The sequence below is a fragment of the Argiope bruennichi genome, chromosome 3 (assembly GCF_947563725.1).
Source record: "Argiope bruennichi chromosome 3, qqArgBrue1.1, whole genome shotgun sequence".
Taxonomy (NCBI): Eukaryota; Metazoa; Arthropoda; class Arachnida; order Araneae; family Araneidae; genus Argiope; species Argiope bruennichi.
This window is the reverse complement of record NC_079153.1, coordinates 134,421,248-134,445,734: the sequence shown is the minus strand read 5'-3', so window position 1 is coordinate 134,445,734 and position 24,487 is coordinate 134,421,248. Positions and strand designations below refer to the sequence as shown.

The 24,487-nt window shown below is 28.3% G+C and overlaps 1 protein-coding gene across 1 annotated transcript in view; it reads right to left on the bottom strand.

Moving 5' to 3' along the window:
- Positions 1-1,421: 1,421 nt before the first annotated feature.
- LOC129964294 (corticotropin-releasing factor-binding protein-like) overlaps positions 1,422-24,487 on the bottom strand; it is an 80,461-nt gene continuing 57,395 nt past the window's right edge. Inside the window, exons 3-8 of the mRNA XM_056079066.1 lie at positions 21,939-22,099; positions 18,978-19,188; positions 16,853-17,034; positions 8,152-8,260; positions 4,742-4,901; positions 1,422-2,017 (exon numbers count right to left, since the gene is read on the bottom strand). Coding sequence (XP_055935041.1) covers positions 4,750-4,901; positions 8,152-8,260; positions 16,853-17,034; positions 18,978-19,188; positions 21,939-22,099 — 815 coding nt within the window. The 3' untranslated portion in view covers positions 1,422-2,017; positions 4,742-4,749. The remainder of the gene's footprint in view (positions 2,018-4,741; positions 4,902-8,151; positions 8,261-16,852; positions 17,035-18,977; positions 19,189-21,938; positions 22,100-24,487) is intronic.

Here is a 24,487-nt window from a genome sequence, read left to right as displayed (position 1 = left end):
ACAGTATTTAATGATATCATATAAAATTTTCTTCGTACCACTGCTGAAAGCTTTTTTACTACACCACTTGAACTAGCCATATCAATATGAAATATTCAATTAAAATAAAATTGGAATTTTAAATTAAACACAGGGTGTTAAAATATTCCATATTTTCTTTCGCAACGTTTGAACATAAATTATGTCTTTAGCAAGCATCGGAATTATATTAAGAAGTGTTTACTTTTTTTTTTCAAAATTCCTAGAAAATGTATAGATTAGATTATTTTAAATTGCATTAATATTAATAGTTAAAATAATAAAATTGTAAAATAAACGTCGAAAATATTTATTCAATAACTTTAATTTCATTTTTAGATAAAGTTTGGGAAGTTAGTCGGAAGTTTGGGATAATTTCAAAAAGTTCGGGATAGACAAGGCAATCTGAAATTATTGTAATAAAATGTTGAGCTGCAAAGGATTATCTACGAGTAATCTACATAATCATTTGAAAGCAGTTCATAAAATAATTGTCGGATATAATATAATTGTTTAATTTCTTGAAGACCCTGAAGAAAAACTTACAAATCCAAAGACACTGAAAGCTGAATTTTCATTATTTGAACAAATGAATAAAAGAACAAAAAATTTCATGCAATATTGTGTCCAAAATAAGAATGAGATTTAGCCACCTTTCAGTGGATATTTTATGTTTTTCAAAATCCTATTTTCTATAGAGGAAATTAAAATTAGTGAAAATAATATAAATATTATTTGAAATTTTTGTTGAGTTTTCGTTATTTTGTGTAAGTAATATGTATATGTAATCTTTAATTTTGTTTTTTATATTTTGACTTTGATATTGATTTCGTTTTTTGTTATTTTATATAAATTAAAATAAAATAAAAAAAAATAGAATAGGGAAAAATATTTTATTTTTCCATATTCATTTTTTTTTGACAAAAATTCGAAAACCGGCTAAAACCGGTTTTTTTAGAAATATCGAATTCGAAAACTGGTTTTTCAAAAAGTCGTTTTTTGTATAAACCCTAATTACGAATATTGTTCAATACCATACAATGTTGCACAAATGTGTGTTATTTGTGTTCTGGAATGAATTTACGATCACGTGACACAGATAAAATATGCCGGGGCTATTTAGTTACTTAAACTATTGATTATTTTTTATAAAATAGAGGAATGTATTATCGCAATTGAAGAACGATAATGTACAATTAAACGTTAAGTTACGCACTCATTTGCATCAGTCACCTATGATGACTGACAGACTCTATTTCACGTGAAACTCAAAATGCTGTTTTCTGTTTATCAAATCATGAATGTCTACTTTTGTCTTGAAAGGTTTCAGTGAGAAGATACTATTACTGCTAAAATAAAGTGTTTTTCGTTTCAAGGAATCAGAAATGAGACAAGCAGACAGATTTGCAAATTGCTTTCTTTATCATGAAAATCAAGAAACATTTTAATAAAACAGTAACTCAGAACAAACAGTCTAACGCAAATACATACACAGATTGACGTATAATGCAGAACCAGCACGTCGCACTATGGACAGGATTCTAAAAAATTGATAACTGTACGATAAAGTTACAAAACAATAAATACTTCTCGTAATGACTAGAATGAATTATTTGAAAGTAAACATTAGTAACAGGATGAACATTTATATATTCAATGCTTAAAACATGTGCTTTAAATTAATGCATCCACAAAAGAGTATTTACTAAGACATTGAATTTTAACCAACGTTTACACATGCTTCTATCGCTGGAAATAAAGGTTTGCTTAAAATGTCTGGAGATGTTCGACAACGTAAAAAATACTGGTTCAAAATGTGCTACAAGAAATTTAGAATCATTACATGACGAAAAGTCTGAAATAAATTACTGGATTTTTTTCTCTTCATATATTCCATTTATCCGAGTAGTATTAAAAGTATTTTTCTTTAATTTTGGCGAAAGGTTTTGAGGATGTGAAATCACTTGGATGAAACGTATCCATACAGAATGTGAAAACCCTGCAAAAAAAAAAAAAAGATAGAAACATATATATATTCAAATAATTTAATTAAAAGAACTGTTATATTTTACAGTACATTATTTTTTTTAAATTTCTAAAAAAAATGCCTGCTAATATTTCAACTATGCTTCAAAAATGCTAAATACTTCATTGACACTTAGAAATTGTGTTAGAACATAAACAACAGTGGTGGCATCTATCGACAGTAAAAGTAATTAAAGTCTCTAAAATAATATCTGACGAGAATATTTATTAATAAGCTATTTTATCTGTAATCAATGGTAGATTTTGATATTTTGAGACCAAATCAGAAAACATTAGGGTCAATTTAATTTTACATTTCAGCATATTTTTGACTTTTCATTTATTTCTTGTGGAAATCGAGAAATTAAAAAAAAAGCCTAAGTTTTGAAAAGCCTTGAAGTCTTCGCTAGCCCAATATTACTTCGTACAGCTTTACCTAAGATTTCGATCTATAATATATTATGTATTTATATAATTTTAATATATACTTGAATTTAATAAATTTGCACCTGACATTTTTTGACAATAAATTTTCAATTTCCTGAAAAAACATGAATTTCAATATGCTGTGCCTAAAAATATTCATACACACACACACACACACACACACACACACACACACACACACACACACACACACACACACACACACACACATATATATATATATATATATATATATATATATATATATATATATATATATATATATATATATATATATATATATATATATATATATATGTAATGATATTTTAACTCTAATTTCAATTTAATTAATTTTAAAGATTTTATCTTAATTTAGCGCATAGTAACTTCATTCTAAAATATTCTCTTATTTCGTGATCCAATTCCACTGTTTCTACTTAATTAATTCAAGAGAAGCTTTGTTAAACTGCTGAATCAGCTAAAACTAACTTTCCCACACTACGCGTGAAGAGATAAAATACTGCTGATCAGGCAAATTCTTTTTTAAAATCTCCCTGTGATTCCCCTACCTTCTCCGCGCATATAACGAAAATCCCTATCGAAATCTCGTAATATATTAGTACTGTGAAGAAATGTTTTCCCTATCAAAATCATAGGTTATATAAGACCAGGGATAAAATGTCCAAGAGCTCTTCCCTCATTCCTTTTCTGTGTCGTTCTGTATGCCCATCGCTTGTACATATGCTTGCTTCTTCAAAATGAAATAAAACGACGTCACAAAAATTAACTTCACTGTCTTCAAACTGCATCATGCTTCACAACAAATAATGTTACACACACACACACACACACACACACACACACACACACACACACACACACACACACACACACACACACACACACACACACACACACACACACACACACACACACACACACACACATATATATATATATGACATTGTCCACATTCTTTTTTTCTTCATTGCTTAGATTAGCATTTAATAATCTATGTTCTGTAAATTTACTAATACGTATATTTCTAAGACCTGTTAATATTATTACTGTATCTCTTAAAATAAATGGAGAAATGATAATATAGATAAAAAATTTGTAAATTTTAGAAAACGAAGAATGGTATACAACTGAATTTAATATAATATCGTATGACTGAAATATTATGTCATTTCAATTCTTACGAACAATATGGGATTGTGATGAAATGACGTAACAAAGAAACGATAATCAATATAAAGAAAAAATAAGAAACGATAATCAGTACTTAACTCTTTTTTTTATTTACAAGAAACGTATTAAAGCAACTCTTTTTGATTAATTAATCTTCAACATTGATTAATATTTATTTCATATTTTAGATTTATGGGGAAAAAAATTTTGATGGGAAAATGTTTAAAATCCCGCTGCTAACATTCTGTACTTAAGAACTGTACATTCGACAGCATCTTTTTTTTTTTTTTTTTAATAAGCAGTAATTAAAAAGGATTGTGCTTTTTTTTCTCTTTTTTTACTATGCGTAACAGCATGAAACCGGCATTGAGTTTTTAAAGATAATTAATTAAGAAATATTCAGTTTCTACGAAGAAAGGCGAATCTTTTTTTTCTCTGAACTTTATTTGCAGTTTGAGAACTCTAAAAGGAAAAGTGAGACTGTTAATGAATGTGAATACTAAGTGCAAAACCTATTAAGTAGTAAGGATGGTGAGGTAATGAAAAAAGTGGAGGGCGTCGTTATTCCACACTGTTTATTAAAGGTCGTTCCACAATAAGCTCCTGAATGAGTTAATTTTTTTAAAAGAAAATGAATACTTTGATTTTATATAGTTTTTTCGAAATTCCCCTGTGTGATTGACAACAACAATAAAAGTTTTGTTTGAAGATTTTGGAGTCCTTTCAAAAATATGGGACGTGTTAAAAAAGATTTCCAAAAAAAAAAGTTATTATGCCTGTTTTCTTTCTCTTCTTTCTTCTCCATCAATACCTTTTGCTTGGCCTTAAAAAAATAAAACGAACAACGCATGAGAATTTTATATCCAAGACACACTTAAAACGAACTCCTGCGGCATCGATACACCCCTTGAACTTCTCATCGCCATATCACTGGAATTCGTTGAAAAATTTTTTTATGGTATAACAAAGCTGGAATTGAGAATGCTGTTGAAATTTGTTTTGCCTTTAAGCATTGCTATGAAACGGCGAAAAGTAATCCTCGCAGATTCATTATGGAGGAAAAGAACGGTGCACTCACTCATGGCTTCACAGTGCCGAGAGGAAGGAGGGGCATATCAGATCGAGAGAGGACAAATCCGTCGGTATTCCAAAAGTGAAAGTAACGGAATTCTCGAAGTGGCCGCTGGAGACCAGGCGGATAGCTGTGTTCCCGCAAGCCACGCTGATTGGATGCTCACCTTCGGGAAAAGGAAAAAAAAAAAAAAAAAAAAAAAAAAAAATCATGTTTACACAAGAAATCAATTTGTACGAAAAAGTGAACATCATCTGAAAAATGTGTTCCGTTAAACTTCAGAAAGGAAAATATTCGATTTTTCGTGTTTACACATGAATACGATTTGTGCATGTGCAATACATTTATGTGATGCGTGTATGTGCATAATTTAAAATTAAAAATCATTGTGAACTGTTGTTCCTAAAAAAACAATGAAAAAGGAATTAAAATGTTGTTCAATGAACAGATTCTTAAAGCTTTAAAAAGATAATTAAAAAAAGTATTCGGAATTTTTTAGGTATTTTTTAGTCCAAGTTAAAATAATATGCAATACAAAAGAATCAGTCAAGTTCTTTGAATACTCCTATATATATATATCGGTATTTACAGTAGCTTTTTGAATTTGTTGAGACAGGTGTTTATAGCTCTCCTAGCGGCGAAACAAGGAAGTTACAAAAGTAACTCAAAAATAAAGGAGATCAGCCAAAAAGTCCAATAGCAAAATGTGAGCTGTACCGTGATAAAAATACAGGAATAAGTTTCATAGAGTTATTTGTAAAATTGACGGAGATATTTGCGATTAACATTATAAACAATCTAACCTTCTAAATGTTACTTTTTTAACTTCATTCCATGGTATGGAAAAAGGTTAGACCAGAAAATGAAAAATGTATTATTCCGTATTATCATATAATTTTTCGGAATTAAGCAACAGAGATGTAAAATTTAAGCTGCGAAAGAAGTTTTAAAAAAAATTTGAAAAGCGCAATCGCAGGAAGGAGGGGAGTCTGAAAGTAAATTTTTCATTTTTGGAAGAAACCCCTTTTTAGGAAACGCAAAGTACATAGTTTCAAACGCTGATATATCCACGAATTTTGCAGATAACTCTATATGCATTTATTATATAAATGTATTATGTTTAAATTTTTCTAAATGGACTTTTTGGTTAGTTTAATTTATTATAGTAACTTCCTTATTTTGTCTCTAGGTACGCTGAAACAGCTTTCAATGAATTCAGCACAACTGTTATATGAGAAGCCGTTTTGAATTTAAAGCTCTTAAAAGGACTTTAGTTTTTTGATATAAAAGACAAAGAAAACTAAATTAAAACACAGTACCTTCACTAAGTGAACTGAATGAACTATCTGCGAAGTGAAACAACAACAATTTCATTCAGCTGAAATTCTGCATATCTTTGTCTAATATAGTATTATACACAAGGAACTAGTTAAATTAATAAAATTTCCATGTTAAAAAGATAACAATAGATTTAAATTTCATTCATTTATAAACTTTGACTAACCTTTGTTATGCATAAACTTTTACCGTCATTTTTCATAGAATGAAAATAAAAGCATAAAATACGTTTTAATTTACGTTACCTTGTAACTTCCGGTATTATTTGAGAAATGATTGTAAAGGAATCTAAAGTTACTGTGAGATTTTTCAAAAGAACCAAATGTGCTTTAGGTTAAATAAAATTAAACTCAAAAAGTAAATGAATGTATGCACAAATGAAAATATGAAAGTTAAATTATTTAAATGAAATAAATGGTGTAACAGGTGAGTGTTTTCGTTTCCTCTTAGGATATAATACATCTGCAAAAATAAATAAAGAAATGTTGACTTTCATAGTTTTATTTTCGCATGATAATTGAAAATTTTCATTATAATACAGTAGAACCTGGCGAAACGGAATATGACGAAGTTATAATAAAAATACGATTCATCGAAGAATTCAATTAATAAAAACTGGACAATGATTATAGAAAGAAATAACGACAATTAATTAACTAAAAATGGCAGTATTTTATTTTAATATTTAATTGTTTTAACAAACAAACAGTGTATAATTTTACTAAATAAAGCAATACAATAACTATGAATAAAATTTTGATTCTTGAAAAATTACAATAAATAAATGGACACATTTAGATTTTTTTTAATTCGATTAATTTAAGAAAATTACTCACTTACGATTCTTAAGTTGAAAATGTTAAGACATATTTAACAAACTAAATAACTACAAAACAGAAGCATTCTATAATTTTTAGTTCTGACTTCGTATGAACCAAAATAGATTTTACTTACAGATTTCAAAACAACTTTTCAAGTTCAAGGAATTAGAAAAAATTCTAATTAAAAACAATCGGAAAATAGTTAAATTCTACTGTATAAAAGACTATAATAAAATAGTAATAATTTTATTAAATGAATTTTTTAATGTATCGTACCATTAATCCTAATTAGAAAATATAAGAATTTTAATACGCTTTTATGAAAAAATAATTAAAAATTAAAAAATTAGAATGAAATCTAAGATTATAAATTTCAAGTTATCATGTGAGAACATTATTATTTTTTAAGTCATTATATGTTTTAATTAATTTAAGTCATTAACCAGTTTAAACCGGCTTAAAACCACTTCTCTATCGGTCTTTATCCCTTTCTCTCTCTGTCTCACTCTCTCTTTCTCTCTCTCTCTCTCTCTCTCTCTCTCTCTATATATATATATATATATATATATAATTTTTTTAAATTATATATATATATTCAATTTTTCTAGATGGCAGACAAAGTTGTGGAGCTCCACCGATTTCGAGACGAAATAACAGTTATGATGTCATAGCTGTACTTCAACTTTAGAAAAACGCATCAGCTGTCAAAAAAGCATATGTAATAATAAAGCAATACTGGTAAAAGCAGGTAAATCTTTTAAAAACGCATCTGCTTTCAAAGAAGCATGCATAATAATGCAATACTGGTAAAAGCAGGTAAAAAAAATATATGCGATTAAAATATGATGATGAAAATTGCTGTTTACGCTTTATTCATTGCCTACGCGATTTCGAGCTTCAAAACCCTCTAACCAAAACAACGTCATGTTCTCACATGATAAAAAAAATCCTTTGCAATAAAACGTTTTTAGAAATGTCATTCTCATTGAATTAAAGTTAGACAAAAATATTCGCACATTTTTGCTTTCATTCATTTTAAATATTCATGAAATTTATTTATGGACACAGAACTCAACAGAAATATTTTTCCTCACAAGAAGGATTGAGAATTAGAAAACAGTTCAAGTACGTTATCTTTTTTTTATTATTTATTTTGCTAATAGTTATCCATATAAAGATTTAGGCATTACATTTCTCTAATCCAGTATTTTTGCTGATGAAAAATTTTAATGAAAATGCGATTAAACGTTTACTCACTTGGACGAGATTTGAGTCCGCAATAATCGACTGCCAATTTCATGAGATTAGGATCCAGGCCATCACCTCCACGAATCTCTACATAATCATGAATGCCCCTCTTATGGCACTAGAAAAGAAAAGAAAGAAAGGAAAAGATGATAAACAATTCATCAACATTGAACTGCAAATTATTATGGCACTGATATTGTAGCGGTTAACAATACAGCTAGAAACATCGGCATTGAATCACTTTTCGGGTAGGGGAGTATTCAGGTGAGCTTTATGGTACTCTCAGTGACGCTTCTAACAAAAAAATTTTACCATCTGAATATCCTAACCATCCTTATTTTTAATAGAGCAGATAATCATACCATCCAACCTTTAAATAATCCATTGCAATTGACATTAAACAGTTGTTTGATACCTAATGCATTGAAATAAAATGGGAGACAAGATGAACATAAAAAGTACGAATTTTGTTTCTAAGTTTCTGAGGAACAATTGATTGTTTCCTATTTCGGCATGAAACCCATTTTTTTAATTGAAAAGTCATTTATTAAAATGCTTTTTTTGAAAGTATTTTTTATAAAAGAAATTTTATCAAGGAATGATTTACCTCTTAGTTATGTACTTTCGTTTCGATTTCGTTTATGAAGTAGGTGCAGTTTTCCACAACTTTTATATTGGCATGTGACTTGATATAGAAGCATCCTCTTGTGAATTGTACAAGAGTACGATGTGTACATATTATATGGTTTATGGAGCAGGTAATCGGAAATGACAAATATTTTTGTTTTAAAACAAAACATTTAAAATTATTTCATATTTTAGTGCATCAGAAACTGCATTGGCGCTGACAAAGTATTGTTTTCTTTCATTTTATTTGCATTATTAGCCCTTTTTAGATTTTAAAACCGTTTTCTATCAGATGATACAAAATGTTTGTATTGCTTGTGCTTTCTTTCATATTTATTCAAAACATGCTATTAAATTATCAGAAAATAATAAAGTTAAAATGAATGATATAGATACTCATAAAATTATTTATAATTGTAGGAATAATTATTGGTTTCACTATTTTATTCAAGACTCAGAAATGTTATTATTTTTTCAAAAACTCTTTTCTTACTTAATGAGCATTATAAGGATGTATCCTACTTTCGATGTTACAAGAGTATAGTATATAGATTGAATTCTTACATTTATAAATATTTAGGAGGCATAAAAAATAAGATAATAAATCCGTATACTAAAGTGATTTTTTAAAATAAGGCGATTTTTGCGTTCATATTTTTTTTTCGAAAAATAAGATCTTAAAATAGGGCCTTTCATACAGAAATTTGAAGTATCCAGAAGATATGTCACAATATTAAGAGAATGGAGTCTCAATGGAAAAAACATCTTAAAAAATAAATTTATAATATGATAATCGACGATGTTGGTACAATATGTTAACATCTCTCGAATTAGCTTCGATTATGCTAATTCGACTAATTCGACTCTGCAAACTTTGATGGTGTGATGAATATCATAGTTTGAATAATAGATGAAAATGGGATGAAAATTCATAATTTAATTTTGAAATCAAAATTTCTCAGAAGATAACAACAAATAATATGTTCCTTTAAAACAAGATATATAGCTTCATTTCAATCCATAGTGAGGGTATTATTTCTGAACACGACCGAATTATTAATAAATATAGCACTGTATAAGATGCTAGACCGTAGCATAAAAAGATAAACTACATCTTGATTAACCATACAATAGAAAAAGAAGAAAAAACTGCAATAGGATAAAGAGAAACACTATCAATCATAAAATTCAATATATTAAGAAAAGGGGGAAAAATCCTATATACCTAGAAAGTTTGCACAATCTGATAAAGATAAACCCTATCTAATGTGTGATTAGGAAACAGACAGATCCGTTCTGGGAGTGGGTGTGACATATAATTCATAGATATACAGCAAATTAGGGTTAGGCTATATGCACCAACCTTAATAAAAAGGAATAATTTCAACAAGTATAGCAACTTATCTACAAAAAAAAAAGTGTTGGTGTGGAAGTTTGGAGGGGGTGCTAGCTCAGGTGTCGTCCTCATCATCTGACCGCTGTTCAAAATGAAGAAGTCCGTCCAAAATAGTGCTAGTGTCGCTTTAAAATGGGACGTTAATATAATTAAATTAAACTAAACCAAGATAGAAAGTCATATTCACAGGTTTTAAAATTCTCTCAAGATACAATAAATACCAAAATATTCAGAGAAATGATCTCCGATGTAAATTACATCAGCAGCACTTCACAAGTAAAACTTCATTCAAATCACCAAAACGCAAACATCCATCGACCTCTAACAACAGACTCGATGTTTACTATTGTCTGTTTACTCTGTGTCTTCAAAGAGTTTAATAATAATTATGGATTTCACAGCATTCCGGGAGACATGGAAGTGCATCCAAATTTATCCTGCGATCGAAACCACAAATTAATCATCAAACGCACTCCCTTTGATTAGAAAATTAATCATACATTCCGACGGCAGCTTGCTAATTGCGTTTGCTGTTCGTATCGTTTAGCAAGCACAAAGGTCCAAAAGCCTGTCCAGTTATTACAGCTCCCATGCATCGGCTTAATAATCAAATAGCAGTCATTTCATCCTGTTAGTCTAATGGTATGAGATATCAGGTTAAATAACATGAATCACACATGGCTATGAATATTGCGATGAATTGGCGGGTCTATTAGTATAGATTTATTGGGAAATGTGATTTGAAAAGTTTGCTTTCTATTAATTAGAAGATTTGTTTGAATGCTTCAAAAGTATTCGATACTGTAAGTGCCTAGACGCTTTCACGTGCAATATTTTGAGTAAATTGATGTAACAGTATAGTTGACCAAAGTATTAGCTTAAAGCTTTATTAATTGATTTACCTGATTAAAATATAAATGGACTTATTGAATTTGTTGAATCAAGGAGTTTTCAGGACAAATGGCACACATTTATATGCCATCTTTAATGACGAAAATCGAAATAAAAATAATTTGGAACATACAGGATACAAGCAGACGGTCTGATTTATTTATAGCATAAATGATTGAAATAATTATTTGTGAGATTAATCTATTCATTAGCTTATTAATCTCATTTGATATATTTCTACACTGCAAAATACAGCTCATAAGTTTATAATGTATTAGATGAACAAAACAATTTATAAGGATATTTGTATTAAAGTTTTATAGATTCTTAGATATTATTTCTGACTAAATTTTTTCACATACAGCTTTCATTATTATGAAGAGAATAGAGTTAAACATAATAAGCGTCTAATTTATTAGATCCTGGCTTGATATAAAAATACCTCAAATTAATTTAAGTTGACTGTTCTGTTTAATAGGTAGTCTCGATCTTGAAATCTTATGAATAAATATTTAAAAATTATATCTGCAACAAGGATGAGAGCAACTCTTTTTTTAATACGGATGCACTTTTCGCTTATGCTTTAGAGCTATGGAATTAATAAATTAGGATGATGCACCAGTAATTAGAATCTTAACCGTACTGCAGAACTATTGCTCTTCAAAAGTTTTATGTTAAAAAATGTTACTTTATAGAATTCGAAACATCGTGGAAAATATTGGTTTTTTTTCCCTCTTAAGAAATATACTTCTGTTATGTTACGATGGTAGAATGTTCATTATAATTGCAAAGCCTTTTTTCTTTCCATTTATTTAGAATAATTAAAAAATAACCAATTAATTCTATCCCTGAGGGCGTCAAGCAAACTCTAGACAGTTTCATGTTTTGGAATATAAGTAGAATGTTCCATTCTCTTTCTCCATAAACATGCTATACTAAGATAATATAACGAATAAAAATTAAAATCTAGAGATACTTTCAAGCACGTATTGTTTATCAAAATTCTTATCTAATTAAGTAAATTTTACAGAAAATAGCGAATTAAAAACAAACTGAAAGAATTTTTTCATTTAGTTCCTCCATTATAAATGAAAAAAATTGAGTGTTGCTTTTAATTACGTTAAAATATTGAAATATGGCAGAATGTATGTGGAAGATTGTTTCATTTCATTTATTATAAAAAATCAAGCGACTGATGTTTTTTTATGGAAGATAAATTACATTTGTTAAAGTATGCATTCTTTTATAAATATTGTATTTGAAAACTGTATCAACAAGAAAATGCTGTAATTGTCGAATAAAACCGGAATGTTTTTCTATAAAGTAACGAAAAAAATTGTCCCGATTTACTTTATATCTATGTAATTTTAAATTATAAAAAATCCTCACACTTCAGTAAAAACAGAAACTAAGGAAAAAGCGAATTAGTAGTTAAAAATTCTGCATACATTTGTTGATTTAAAAAGATCAAGCATATATGCTATTAGTTTATATATCTTAATTAAAGTGATTTTAAAAATTGCTATAAAATAATTATTGATTTATATAATTCACTAAATTAACCAACATTTTGAAAAGAATTTGAATTTAAGCATTCGAAAAAAATTTAGCGGGGAGAACTCTGTTGTGCAGTATGTAATGTTTTCTAATTGTAGAAATTATATCTCAATTGTCTTTTATATTTTTCTTTTTAAAATATGTTTTAAAAGGAAACTTCATATAACTTTTATTTTGGACGTTTAATTATAAAACACGTTTAATTATTAATATTTATACATCGACTATGTAGATTATTTTTGGTCTGATATACATGTTTATGTGGTATTACACAATCGAAGTCTATCTAATTACACCCTTTGCTATATTTTTACTTTCAATGCATTTAAAATTATAAATAATAAGTTGCTATGATCAAAACTAAAATAAAATCAACATAGTAAATTTTAAGGTTGCAGTCTAATTAACATATCCCAAAAAATGGCCCTACTAGTGAGTGAAAATCTCTTAAACTCTAATTGGCCCGAGTCAATTAACGACCAGTCGTAAAATTCGTCATCAAAGCGATCTAAGAATGAGAAAAGATTATTCTGTTTTCTCCGCTTCTTTTTTGCCCAGGCCTTGAGCAAAATCATTCAGAACTTTATTAACAAAATTACAGAATTAAATAATGATTCATATGTTATTAATAAAATGTTATCTAAGAACTATTTCATATTCAAAAAGTGAGCATAGATTCATTCTGCTTCTTTTGTTCCGTTGTTTCAAAATGTCCGTTATAGTTTTTTCTTAGCGACTCTAATATCCTAACTTTATTTTGATTGCATGCTTAAATCCCTTTAAGCAAATAGAATTGCAGTTCAACAAATGTTCAGAAATTCGATTAATTCGATTTTAATTATCTCCGTTTTTAAAGGAAGAAGGAATCATTTCTTCATATTCTTCTTCACGATCACTTAAACTAGCATCAAATTATCTCTCTTCGATTATTTCATCAATTGTGAATCATTCTGAAATCATGATGTCGGTATTGCGGTTCACATCCGATTGATAAATATACGAGGAAATTGGCATATATAACTGAAAACAGGTGTTTTATAATGGAAATACTTTATCACTACAAAGTGAAGAATTCATTGTGATTGTGATTGAACAATGTATAAATGCGTAGTACATATAAATCAGAAACATAAAGACGGTACTTTAGTGTATTCGTAAACTTGCGTGTACGGCAGGGCAGACTCGAGTATATGTTTTCTACACAGATCGGATACCAATTTTTTCTGTCTTTCAGACAAATTTCTTCCGTTATCGTGTCTATGGGCGCAGACATAATTCTAACTAGCGGGAATAGTTCTTTCGAAATTTTTTATGTACTCTCGAATAAATGTGCTTGTGTTTTATAAACCGCATGCCATCAGCAACAAAAGTTACTAAAGAGCCCATTAGAGTGCTATATTTGGCGATTTATCGCTGAAATGGGGCTCATGTACAAGCACTGAAAACTGAATAAGTGTCTTGGATGTTTTTTTTTTTCCGGCCGATTAAAATTCAAATGGAATAAAGAACTTCAATTCTAGTCACAAAATCCCATACTAAATTTCACTATTGTGCTTTGTGACATCACGTGTACATGCTTGTGAATGACAGATAGACAGGTGGCACCTTGCTAGATTGGGTTCCAGATTTGATGCATATCCAAAGATTAGATGATAAATCTGCGCACAAAATATTATACATCTGTCTACGTTTTGTTATCATGTTCAATTATATTCGAAGAACCATACAGACGGACTCAATTGATTTCTTTTAGAATTTGATAAAAATCTAAAAAATATAAAATTTATAGCAAATTTCATTCTCCCAGCTTGAAGGGTTTTTGAGCTATCGTATTCAAAAACAGACGTAATTCCAAAAATGTGTTTTTCGAACTCGGGGAAATCTGAACCTCGAAGATTCATGAAAATTTCAATTTCGAATTTTTGTGACTTTTACAATTGTATATTTCGTTTACGAGAAAATAAAGAAGAATTTTGCGGACTCTTAAAAGTTTAAAAAGACAAGATACTTCAAAATTCTGAGGTCAAATTTATTGACGATGACTTCAGATTCTGCTCATATACTTCGTTTAAGAAAAAAAAAACACCATTACACTGCTTAGTTAATGGAATCATAGAAATGATTAAATATAATCATATTAAACTGTTTAAAAAAAGATGAAGCAACTCCCAGGCGTAAGACAAATAAATTATGAAATAACGAAAGAACTACTTTTATCGATTCACTATGCTCTCTTCCATTTTTATCGACTAAGCTGTGGAAAGAAAGATAAAGAAAATATATTACAAACAGTGAATGACAAGAAAACGCACTTACGCTCAAACTTTTGACTGACTATATCTCTATCATTTATTTGTTTAACTATATAATAGAATGAAGTAGCCATCCATTAGTTATTCGGAGAGTGCTATCCAAAAGAACTTATATGTATTTGTGACTTAGCTAGTCAAATACGTGTGATTTTAAAAGTTTATTATCAAATAAATATTACCATTGGAATAAGTATGAGAGGAAATGACTATTAATATATACAATTTTGAAATAGCAAAAACTCTTCGCGCTGTGAGAAGGTGGCGGTGGTTTAGTGGTAAGAATCTCGTATCGGAGGGATTCAAGTTCGAAACCTGTCCTCTCCAAAAGAAACGTCACGTATGCGGATCTGATAAGTCAGCTAAATCTGACGTCGTGGGCCATCCACTTCCTCACACAGTTTTGAGGAAATTTGGAGACGGGTACCAACTCAGATATCGTCCTCCTCATCTTACTAGTATTCAAGTTCACTTGGTAAATCCCCAAATAGTCCATTGTTGCTTTCAGATTCATAAACCACAGTAGTATAACTAAACTAAACAGCAGTGAAAGGAGTTACGAAACATTGAAACATCTTTATGCAAACCAAATCTACATTAATTTAGGATTTCCTACCCCACAGAAGTTTTTCAATTATTGTTATTCTGGAGATCAGTATGCAGCAATAGAGTAATTATAAAATGGCAGAATTTCTCAAGTTGAAAATTCACTATACGAAGAGAAATTTGCTCAAGACATGCAAAAATCTTTTGTTTCTCTTAATTGATAATATATTGTATTAAACCTATTTTAATATGATATGAGGAACTTACAATAAATACTCATAAGTGTGTTGAATATAAACTTTCAAAAGTTGTTTGTAATTTTCGATGGATATCAAGGTTGCATTTTTTTACTAGCCCGGCGGGGTTGAAATATTCCTTTATAAACACTCTGCAAATAATGAAATAATAGAATTGATAATAAATAATAACACTCCTTGAAATAATGAAATGAGGTGCATTCTATAAATACGAAACTAATTTGCATTTCTTGCTTCGTGCGACTCTATCAATCATAGCATTGCATATAAATAACATTTTATCTTATGGAAACAATGCGTGGATTTATTTGTAAGCTTTGCATATAAATAGCGATTATAAAGAATATTTTTAAGATATAAAGCGAAAAGGGATAAAATTGGAGGATTTCAATTTCACTCCAGATTACTAATTTCTCAAAATAAATACTTTCTGACTAAAAAATTATTTCTTTATCTGAACGATTCAAATAGCAGATAATTACAGAAAAGTGATTGATTTCTGAAGCATGTTTTTAAAAGTATATTGAGATAGAATTTAATTTTTAACAAGAGCTGATAGAAATACTTTTAAGTAAATTTAAATTTTATTTACATTCATTCACATTTAAATAATTTAGGATTGCTTAAGAATTTTTTCTAATGCTTTTCATAGAACCTTAATTTTACTAACACAGTGTTTCCAATGCCTGACAATATGATTTTTCCTTTGATATCTAGATTTTTAATTAAAAGGTATCTTATTCTTTGTAATCTATATTTCTATATCGATATTTTATTTGTTTCAGCACCTTTTTTACAATTTTCCTTTAAATCCACTATCTCATTCAGATAAACTTTATTTCAACTTTATAGACTAATTTACAATTAAGTTTTGATAATATAAGATATTCCTTGTTTCTTTAGAACACGCGACTATACTAAAATTAAAAATTCTAGCACACTATTTCTTCACACCATTATTGCAAAATCTTTTCAAGCATGATATTTACGAACCTGAAAGAAACATTATTCTACAAAAGAATATAATAACTGAAAGGGTAATATTTTGAATGTCATTCAGTTGTTTGCTAATAACATACAAGTAACACATAGATTTCACAGCCCAGAAGCATTTAAATGTTCGCTACCTTAGTGAGGAGTCCCGTTTCGAAGTCAAGAGTCTTTTGTGGCCACCCGCTCTGCACTCCCACCGAAACTGCGAGGATGTTGACCGTGAGAGGGAAAATGACAGAGATGCTGCAGTTGGACTTGCGATTGTAGTTCCGTAGAGTATAGGCCCCCTGGGGTTCTTGGAGAACAGCGTTGCAGGCTAAAAAAAAATAAGAAAAAGATGAAGTTGAAAAAGAAATTTAAAATCAAGAACTATGTTTTTCTAAAGAAGTTAGCATTTTTTTGAGATGAAACAGTTACGCATAACTATTCATAAATATTCAACAACTATTCAAAAGCCGGAAAAATACCATTATATTAATTTTTGATAAAATAATAATATTAATTATTCAGCATTAAAATATTAAAAAAAATTATACATCAATTTAATCTTATTAGTGTGAGTCAGTTTAAGTAAATAATTTGAATTTTCGAATGTAACGTTTGGAATTAGTAATTTTTAAATAAAGGTATTGTTTTAATTTTGTGTCACTATTAGACTTATATTTGAGGATATTTATATTAGAAATGATTGGACACATCATTGTGCAGATGCAAAGATTAATTTCTTCAACGTCAAGAAACAACTAGATATGATAATTGTCAGCGGGCTTATAAAGGGCCATAGGTCACATACAACTAGATATAGCGAAAATTGTCCAAAAGCAAAATGTCGTTCTTTAAATAACAATGCGTTTCGACTGTATTTGCTTTGATATAATGTATTTGTTTTTAAAAATATCACTGAAAGAATAAAAGAATATGTTGTATGCTTAAAAGTTTAAGATGCGATGAGAGTTTTATTTTCATTCTACTTGTTTTTCTTATCTTTCTACTTATTTTGATGACAATTCTTTTTATTTTCTTTCTACTTATTTTCATTCCACTTCGTTTATTTTCAAGTTTTATTTCTCGCAGTTTTATTTTCTATTTGATAATCACCTACATGAACGTGAAGATCCATATTTTTCCATCTCTAGTCTGATGACTATAAGCTAAATACGATATACCAATTTGTTCCCATTTTAGAGACCAAAAGCAAATTGAATTTAATTCATTTCGCATTTATTTATCGTATTTTAATTTAAATATTCCACGTATTTTCGCATTTTAATAAACTTTGTTATTTTTTGTATTTTAAACAAAGTGAAAAAAATGGTGGCTTTATGGGGAAAGGAGAAATAAAAAAAAATAACGGGAGGCAGGAAAAAAAAAAAAGGCTTTTGTTCTTTAACGGAAAAGAGCTAACCTTCCCTTTCAGTACTAAACTTTCAGATGGAAGAAATTCAAGCATGTTCTAAGGAGAAAATGAAGAAAAAATTAATAATAATAAAAAATGTTGTTAATAAAATACAAAAAAATTAAACAAGAATACAAAAATGTAGATTAGAAATTTTATTTTTATCATTTTTATTTTCATCATTCTGCGGATATTTTCCAGCCTTAAGTATACTAGTTGTAAGACCCGCTCCTCCGCTCCCAACGACAAAGCTTGCAAGCCAGTCAGGAGGGGAAAGTTCACGTGGTATCCGATGGGGTGAAGCGGGAGAGAGATGAACAGGAAGTGGACTAGACATAAGGACGAGGGAAGACGAGCAAGGGTGGTGTGGTTCGCAATGAGCGAAAGGGACTTGATTCGTTTTCATGTGTTATATTTTTTCCCGTTCCTGTAAATAATATAATAATCTAGAATAGGATTGGTTCCCGTATTTATTTCTACACAATCAACACGAAATAACCAGACGATTATTAAGATTGGAACGGGACTGAAAATGATCACTCATGCCTAGGCGTAGAGTATGCGTCAGCTGTTGTTGGAATAGCAGCGAGAAATACACGTTGGATGTGCAAGGGAATATTATAACTCTAGTATTATAACTAATTATACACTAAATCGAACAATCGTTTAAACAGTATATTTGTATTTCAATAAATATTAAAAATATTATATTATGTAACATTCAAGTTTCGTTAGCAATTTGAGAAACTTTTAATTTAAATATAAATTTTGTCCGTTATATGTCGGGATTTCATTTAATTAGAGTAACAATAACAACAATCAATAAAAATTTCAGCTATCTAAATTTCATTGATATTGCTTACGTTTCGGATTAGAGTGGAATCGCACGAAGACTGAGAAACCTTGACCTTTGGTCGGGACTCGGAATTCTATGAGGCCGACGTTCTGGGACGTCCGGAAGTTTTTCCTGGGTTTCGCTTTTCCGCAGAATTCCGTGTATCTCCTTTCGGCAGGCAGGGGGTGGTCGTGTGGGCTTGGGAAGAACTGCCCGTTCAGTTCCCAGCCATCGATGACCTGAAGGAAAAATAATGATAGATATTTTATTTTCAGAAAATGAAAAAAATTAATTAAATAATGTATTTTTAATAAATATAAAAATTCAGAGAAAGCAATCAATGAATAAAATTGAATTTCAGGAGAATGGAGTTGATTCCTAAATCTTTGAAGTTGTTTTCAATTTGTATTTGTGAAAGGCGTTTTGTATTTTCTCAATATTTTTTATTACCTAATGGCGAAAAGTCTTTTTAGAAAAACTAAATATCTAGGAAAGTATTATCTTATCTATATATTAGAGATTTTGCTATGAGCAGTAATTATTAATAATGTGATAAATGTATTCCCGTTAAATATTTTTATAATAAAAATCCGTCTCATTAAAAAAAAGAGAATTAAATCATTTTTATCGAAATAAAAAACTAAACTGTTAATTCTTCTGTCACAATTCAATCCACAGCTTTAAAAAAATCCAAATTTCTATTTCCAACTATTTATTTGATTTAATTCCTATATTATTTATTGTACATTATTTATTATTTCCTATTCTTTTTATTGATTGCAAGGGGATGAGAATGAGATTTTTGGCAACAAAGATCATTATCCCCTAATGCTAAAAGAATTGATTCAATAGACGTTAAAATACTTCAGAGATTGGAGAAGAATCCGAAAATACTGTTTATTAGAACCAACGTTTTGAATAAATGCTTTAAATGCAGAACAAGAATGAAGATCAAAATTAAATTCTGCAAAAAGATTTGACCCATGAGTTGCGTATTTGGAACAAAGCAAGATGATAGGTTCTATGTTGTTTTCAAGATTATAAACTTGGAAGTGAGGATAATTGTGTAGACCAAATCTTCTTATTTATTATTTATTTTCTATTATTATTTACTCGTTATTTCCAAATGTTTATTTTTATTGCATTTTATTAATTTTATTTATTTATATTTCATTATTTATTCATTTTTATTCTACTTTATTTATTTTATTTATATTATATTTTATTGCTTATTTATTAATTTTTGTTCTATTCTATTTTTTTCATTTATTTAGCTTTATTGCATTTTATTTATTTATAGTTTATTATTTATTTATTATTTTTATTTTAACCAAATTTTATTTATTCTGTTAAATTGGTCCCAAAATATATTCAGTTACATATAAGCAAAATTCACTTATCAAGAATTTCATTAGAAGCTTATGAATCGGGTTTTAATTTTCCAAAATGTTATTCAAATGAAACTTTCTATAAAGATAGATAATTTATGATTAATATTTGCTTACAAAAAACGTTTAAGGTTTCAAGCCATTCGTTGTATATTATTTACTAATCATTTTTAAGGAGCCTTATCGAAATGTTTAGGCAAGAATGATTTCTGTGAGGGGTGGGTCTTGATACTTTTTTCTGCTAAATCTTTAATGGTCATTTATATAATTCTAAATGTCATTTATATAATTATTTATTGATAAAGTTTATATTACATACTGGTTACGGTTTAAAATGCAACAGATTTCACTTCTGTATTACAAATTAAATAGTTTAAGCTATCTATAGGTAAAGAAGCTTTTATTTTTTTATAAAAATTACAATGTCTTAATAAACAGATTTTGCATCACTTCTAATTTCTGAACTAACAAACACCACTCAATATATATTGCAATATATTATATCAGTTTTTCCACCTTAAAAATGCACAGTCGTTTCCAAAATTAAAATGGAATAGCTCTTTTGACCTACGATCGGCGAATAACAACTGAAAACTGAACTAATTCCCAAATATAGGACATATTTGCATAGAGATTCAGATATGCTTTCTGGTAGTAAGGCTAAAAAATCTATTTATATTTTCAAAAAGAATGTAATATTTCATTTGCAAAATTTTGTTGAAACCATATTTTCTTTAACCAATAAATTTTCCTTATTATGTATTTATATAATTGAAAAAAATTATTCTGCAAAATAATGAATTTTTTTTTTCAATATAAAGTATTTTCTTCTATCTTTTGTAGCAAACAAGAAAGAGATAATAAAAAATGAACTTTAGGACTCACTCTAAAACGAACCATATTTTTATAAATAATTTGGGGAATAAAATAAAATTGTAAAAGTTTGAAATGAGGTACTGAATAATTACCCAAAATTGAAATTTTATACTATCACTTTTAACAATTTTTTCCTTTATGATACGGAAACTGATTCATCTTTTCTTTATAATATTGTTTTTAGCATCTTATACTATTTTAGAATTTTTTTCTGACCTTCCATGCATTTGACTAAACATTTATTTTCTATCTTTTAGCACACAAATAACTGCGTTTCTTATTATTTTATATTTTATATATTTAATATATTTTTAAAGATCTTATCTAGGAATTTTATAATATATATATATATATTTAAATTCCCTGTCTGATAACTTTTGTGACATTTATTCAAAACTGAACCATTAATTAAACTAACCAAATAATTAAATTCTGAAAATATAAAAATATTTTATTAATTATCCGAATTACAAAATTTCAGAAGAACATGAAGTGAATGAAAAGTCAATTACAAAATTCCATTTTTACAAGCAAATAAAAATGCCAAGTAATATGAAAACGTCTCCTTCCAAGTTCAGATGCATATAAATTCTCTAGGTATTATTTTTTTCATATTTTTAACTCTATTCTTCTACTTTCGGTCTTTGTATAAGAAACATTGCATTGTATATTTCATACTAAACAGCCTATGTATTGAAAAATAATACACATCCGAAAAAACTTACGCTGATAAGTCCTCCTTTTGAGCAGGATATATCGAAGGACTGGAATTCAAATTCGACTTCTTTGTCGGGTTCCGCTATGATGTACAATCCGCAGACTTGGTCGCCCGTTCCAGGGGAGGTGAAAGAGTAAAGTCCCTCCTCGGATTTTACGAATACGCATTCTGTTCGGAAAAGAAAACACACACATGTAGGCGACTCCAAATTCAAAATACAATATTCTGTTTGTATTTGCGTCAGAATAACTTCTGTTATGATAGGATTTAAAGTAGGATATATATTTTTCCAAAATATTTGTATGCCGTTTGAATAAAAGAAGTTTTAGGAAAAAGCTTTATTTTTATGGAAGAACATATATATCACTACTATTTAAAAATTAAAGAGGGGATTTTTAAACCTTACATTTTTATGTTATAATAGCGAGGTATGGTGTCTTCGATTTATCTTCTTTCCCCCCCCCCAATCCCTTCTATTGAATGTGATATACATTTCTTTCCCCAAAAATATGTCTTGAGAACATTAAAAATATATTCTTTATTTAAAATTTAGAATGCAATGGAAACTTTTATTACCATCTTTTTCTCACCAAAAAAGAAATCTTGACATCAGAAGAGCGATTAAAATGATAAAAACTATAATAAATTAAACGATCAAACTATTGACTAATCAAAACATACAATGGGAATGAAGCCGATGATAATTATAATGCAAAAAAAATGATTTGCTATTAGATGTAAAGATAACTTAAAATACCCAGCCAAACAATAAAGGACATTTTAGTGAAACATATTCAAATCCTGGGTGTTGCAATCATATTCATCTTGAAGTGATCAGAAGCGATTTATGCTATATGAATGAGAATGCAACAATTGGATAACTGATCATAATGAAAGATAAATGCAAGCTAATTAAAATTTCTGTTTACAAAGAGGGAAATACTGAACAAATCAAAAATCTGCACCTCAACAATAATGTTTTTCATCTGAATGATCTGAATTTCAAATTATAAATTTGTTTTTTATATATTTAGTTCGAAATGAATCATTTGCGCTATTAAGAAATATAATGTATAAACGAAATAACTAGATATTTAATAAACTTTAATCCCATTTCCAACAATATCCAGCTATTTCAGTGCATTCAATTTTTATACTTAAATTTATACTGAAGTGCTAACACTTTCTGCTAGATATTAATCACTGAAATCTATAACTAAAAATGAATTATTAAACGACGTTTCTATTTCATTTTCACAGTATATTCACTGTACTGAAGATGAATAAGGTATTTCTCGTTTCAAAATTAATAAGCTCTTTAGTGCAATTAAATTGAATTTCAGAAATTTTTGAAAACGAATAATGATTGAAATGCCATATTTTTGCAAAAATGTTAATAAAAATTACCATCTACAGATTACGTTAGAAACTGCTATTATGTTAAATGTTATTTCTAATTGAAATTACAAAGCTGCTATTCATTTGAAATGACTCAAAATCGAAACATTTTAATAAAACGAACATAGAAACAATAGCTTCGGTTGTAAAAGATAAAAAGATATTACAGCTGAAGGAAGCTGATTTCGATTGGGAAATTTAAGTGAGAACGTCATGAGAGATTTATAGCGATTGAAAGTAATTTAAATGAACTGTTAAATTCGATATCCAAATAATTAAACTCAAAATTCATTGCGATATAAAATAAAAATATAATTAGAGAAAACAGAAAATGAATATATAATTCCTAATAATTTCAGTCTCCGTTAACATTTTATAATACATCCATTTTCGTACTTTCTTTGTAAATATCATTGCTATGCATTAATCAATATTTGTTTCTCATTAAACTGCTATAGAATTAAAAAGATAACACAGTACATATGTCTCTAAATGAAATTAATAAAGGCTAATATTTAAAAATGATTCTGCTTTAAAATCATTCTGATTAGATCGAGATAGAAATTTTCCAGTAATATTCATGAAATATTATAAGATAAAAGTAATTTACAAAATAAAAATAATTAATTAGAAACGAACATGTGCTAAATGATAGAAAATAATTATTCTATTAAAGATCCGAGGATCAAAACGAAATCCATAAAAACTAAAGGCGTTGAGAGAAATACTTTAAGTAAACTGCAATTTCAATCACATTTTAAATATAGTTTTAATTTTTGATAAATATTAAAAGTATCTTTTTATTTTCTTAACTCTTCGCCTACAGGCTTTGTTCACGTCTTTATTATTTTTATCTGACTTCAGATTTTAAATAAAAATATAATTTTACATTTTGGTACATTGATAAAGACTGTTCTTTTTCGAAAAATTCTTTTAAGGTAATTTTTTTCTTTCTTTCTTTCTTTTGTTTTTTTGTTTTTTGTTTTTAAGGCAACTTCTATTTCTAATTATAATAATTTGAAGTTACGTTTTCCTTTTCTTTGCCAGAATGCATTTCGCAAATGAACTAAATTAAATTCATTAATTGAATTGGTAATTAAATGAATCTACTGATTGATCTTTTAATTACAAATAATGACTATACATGAATAAATAAAT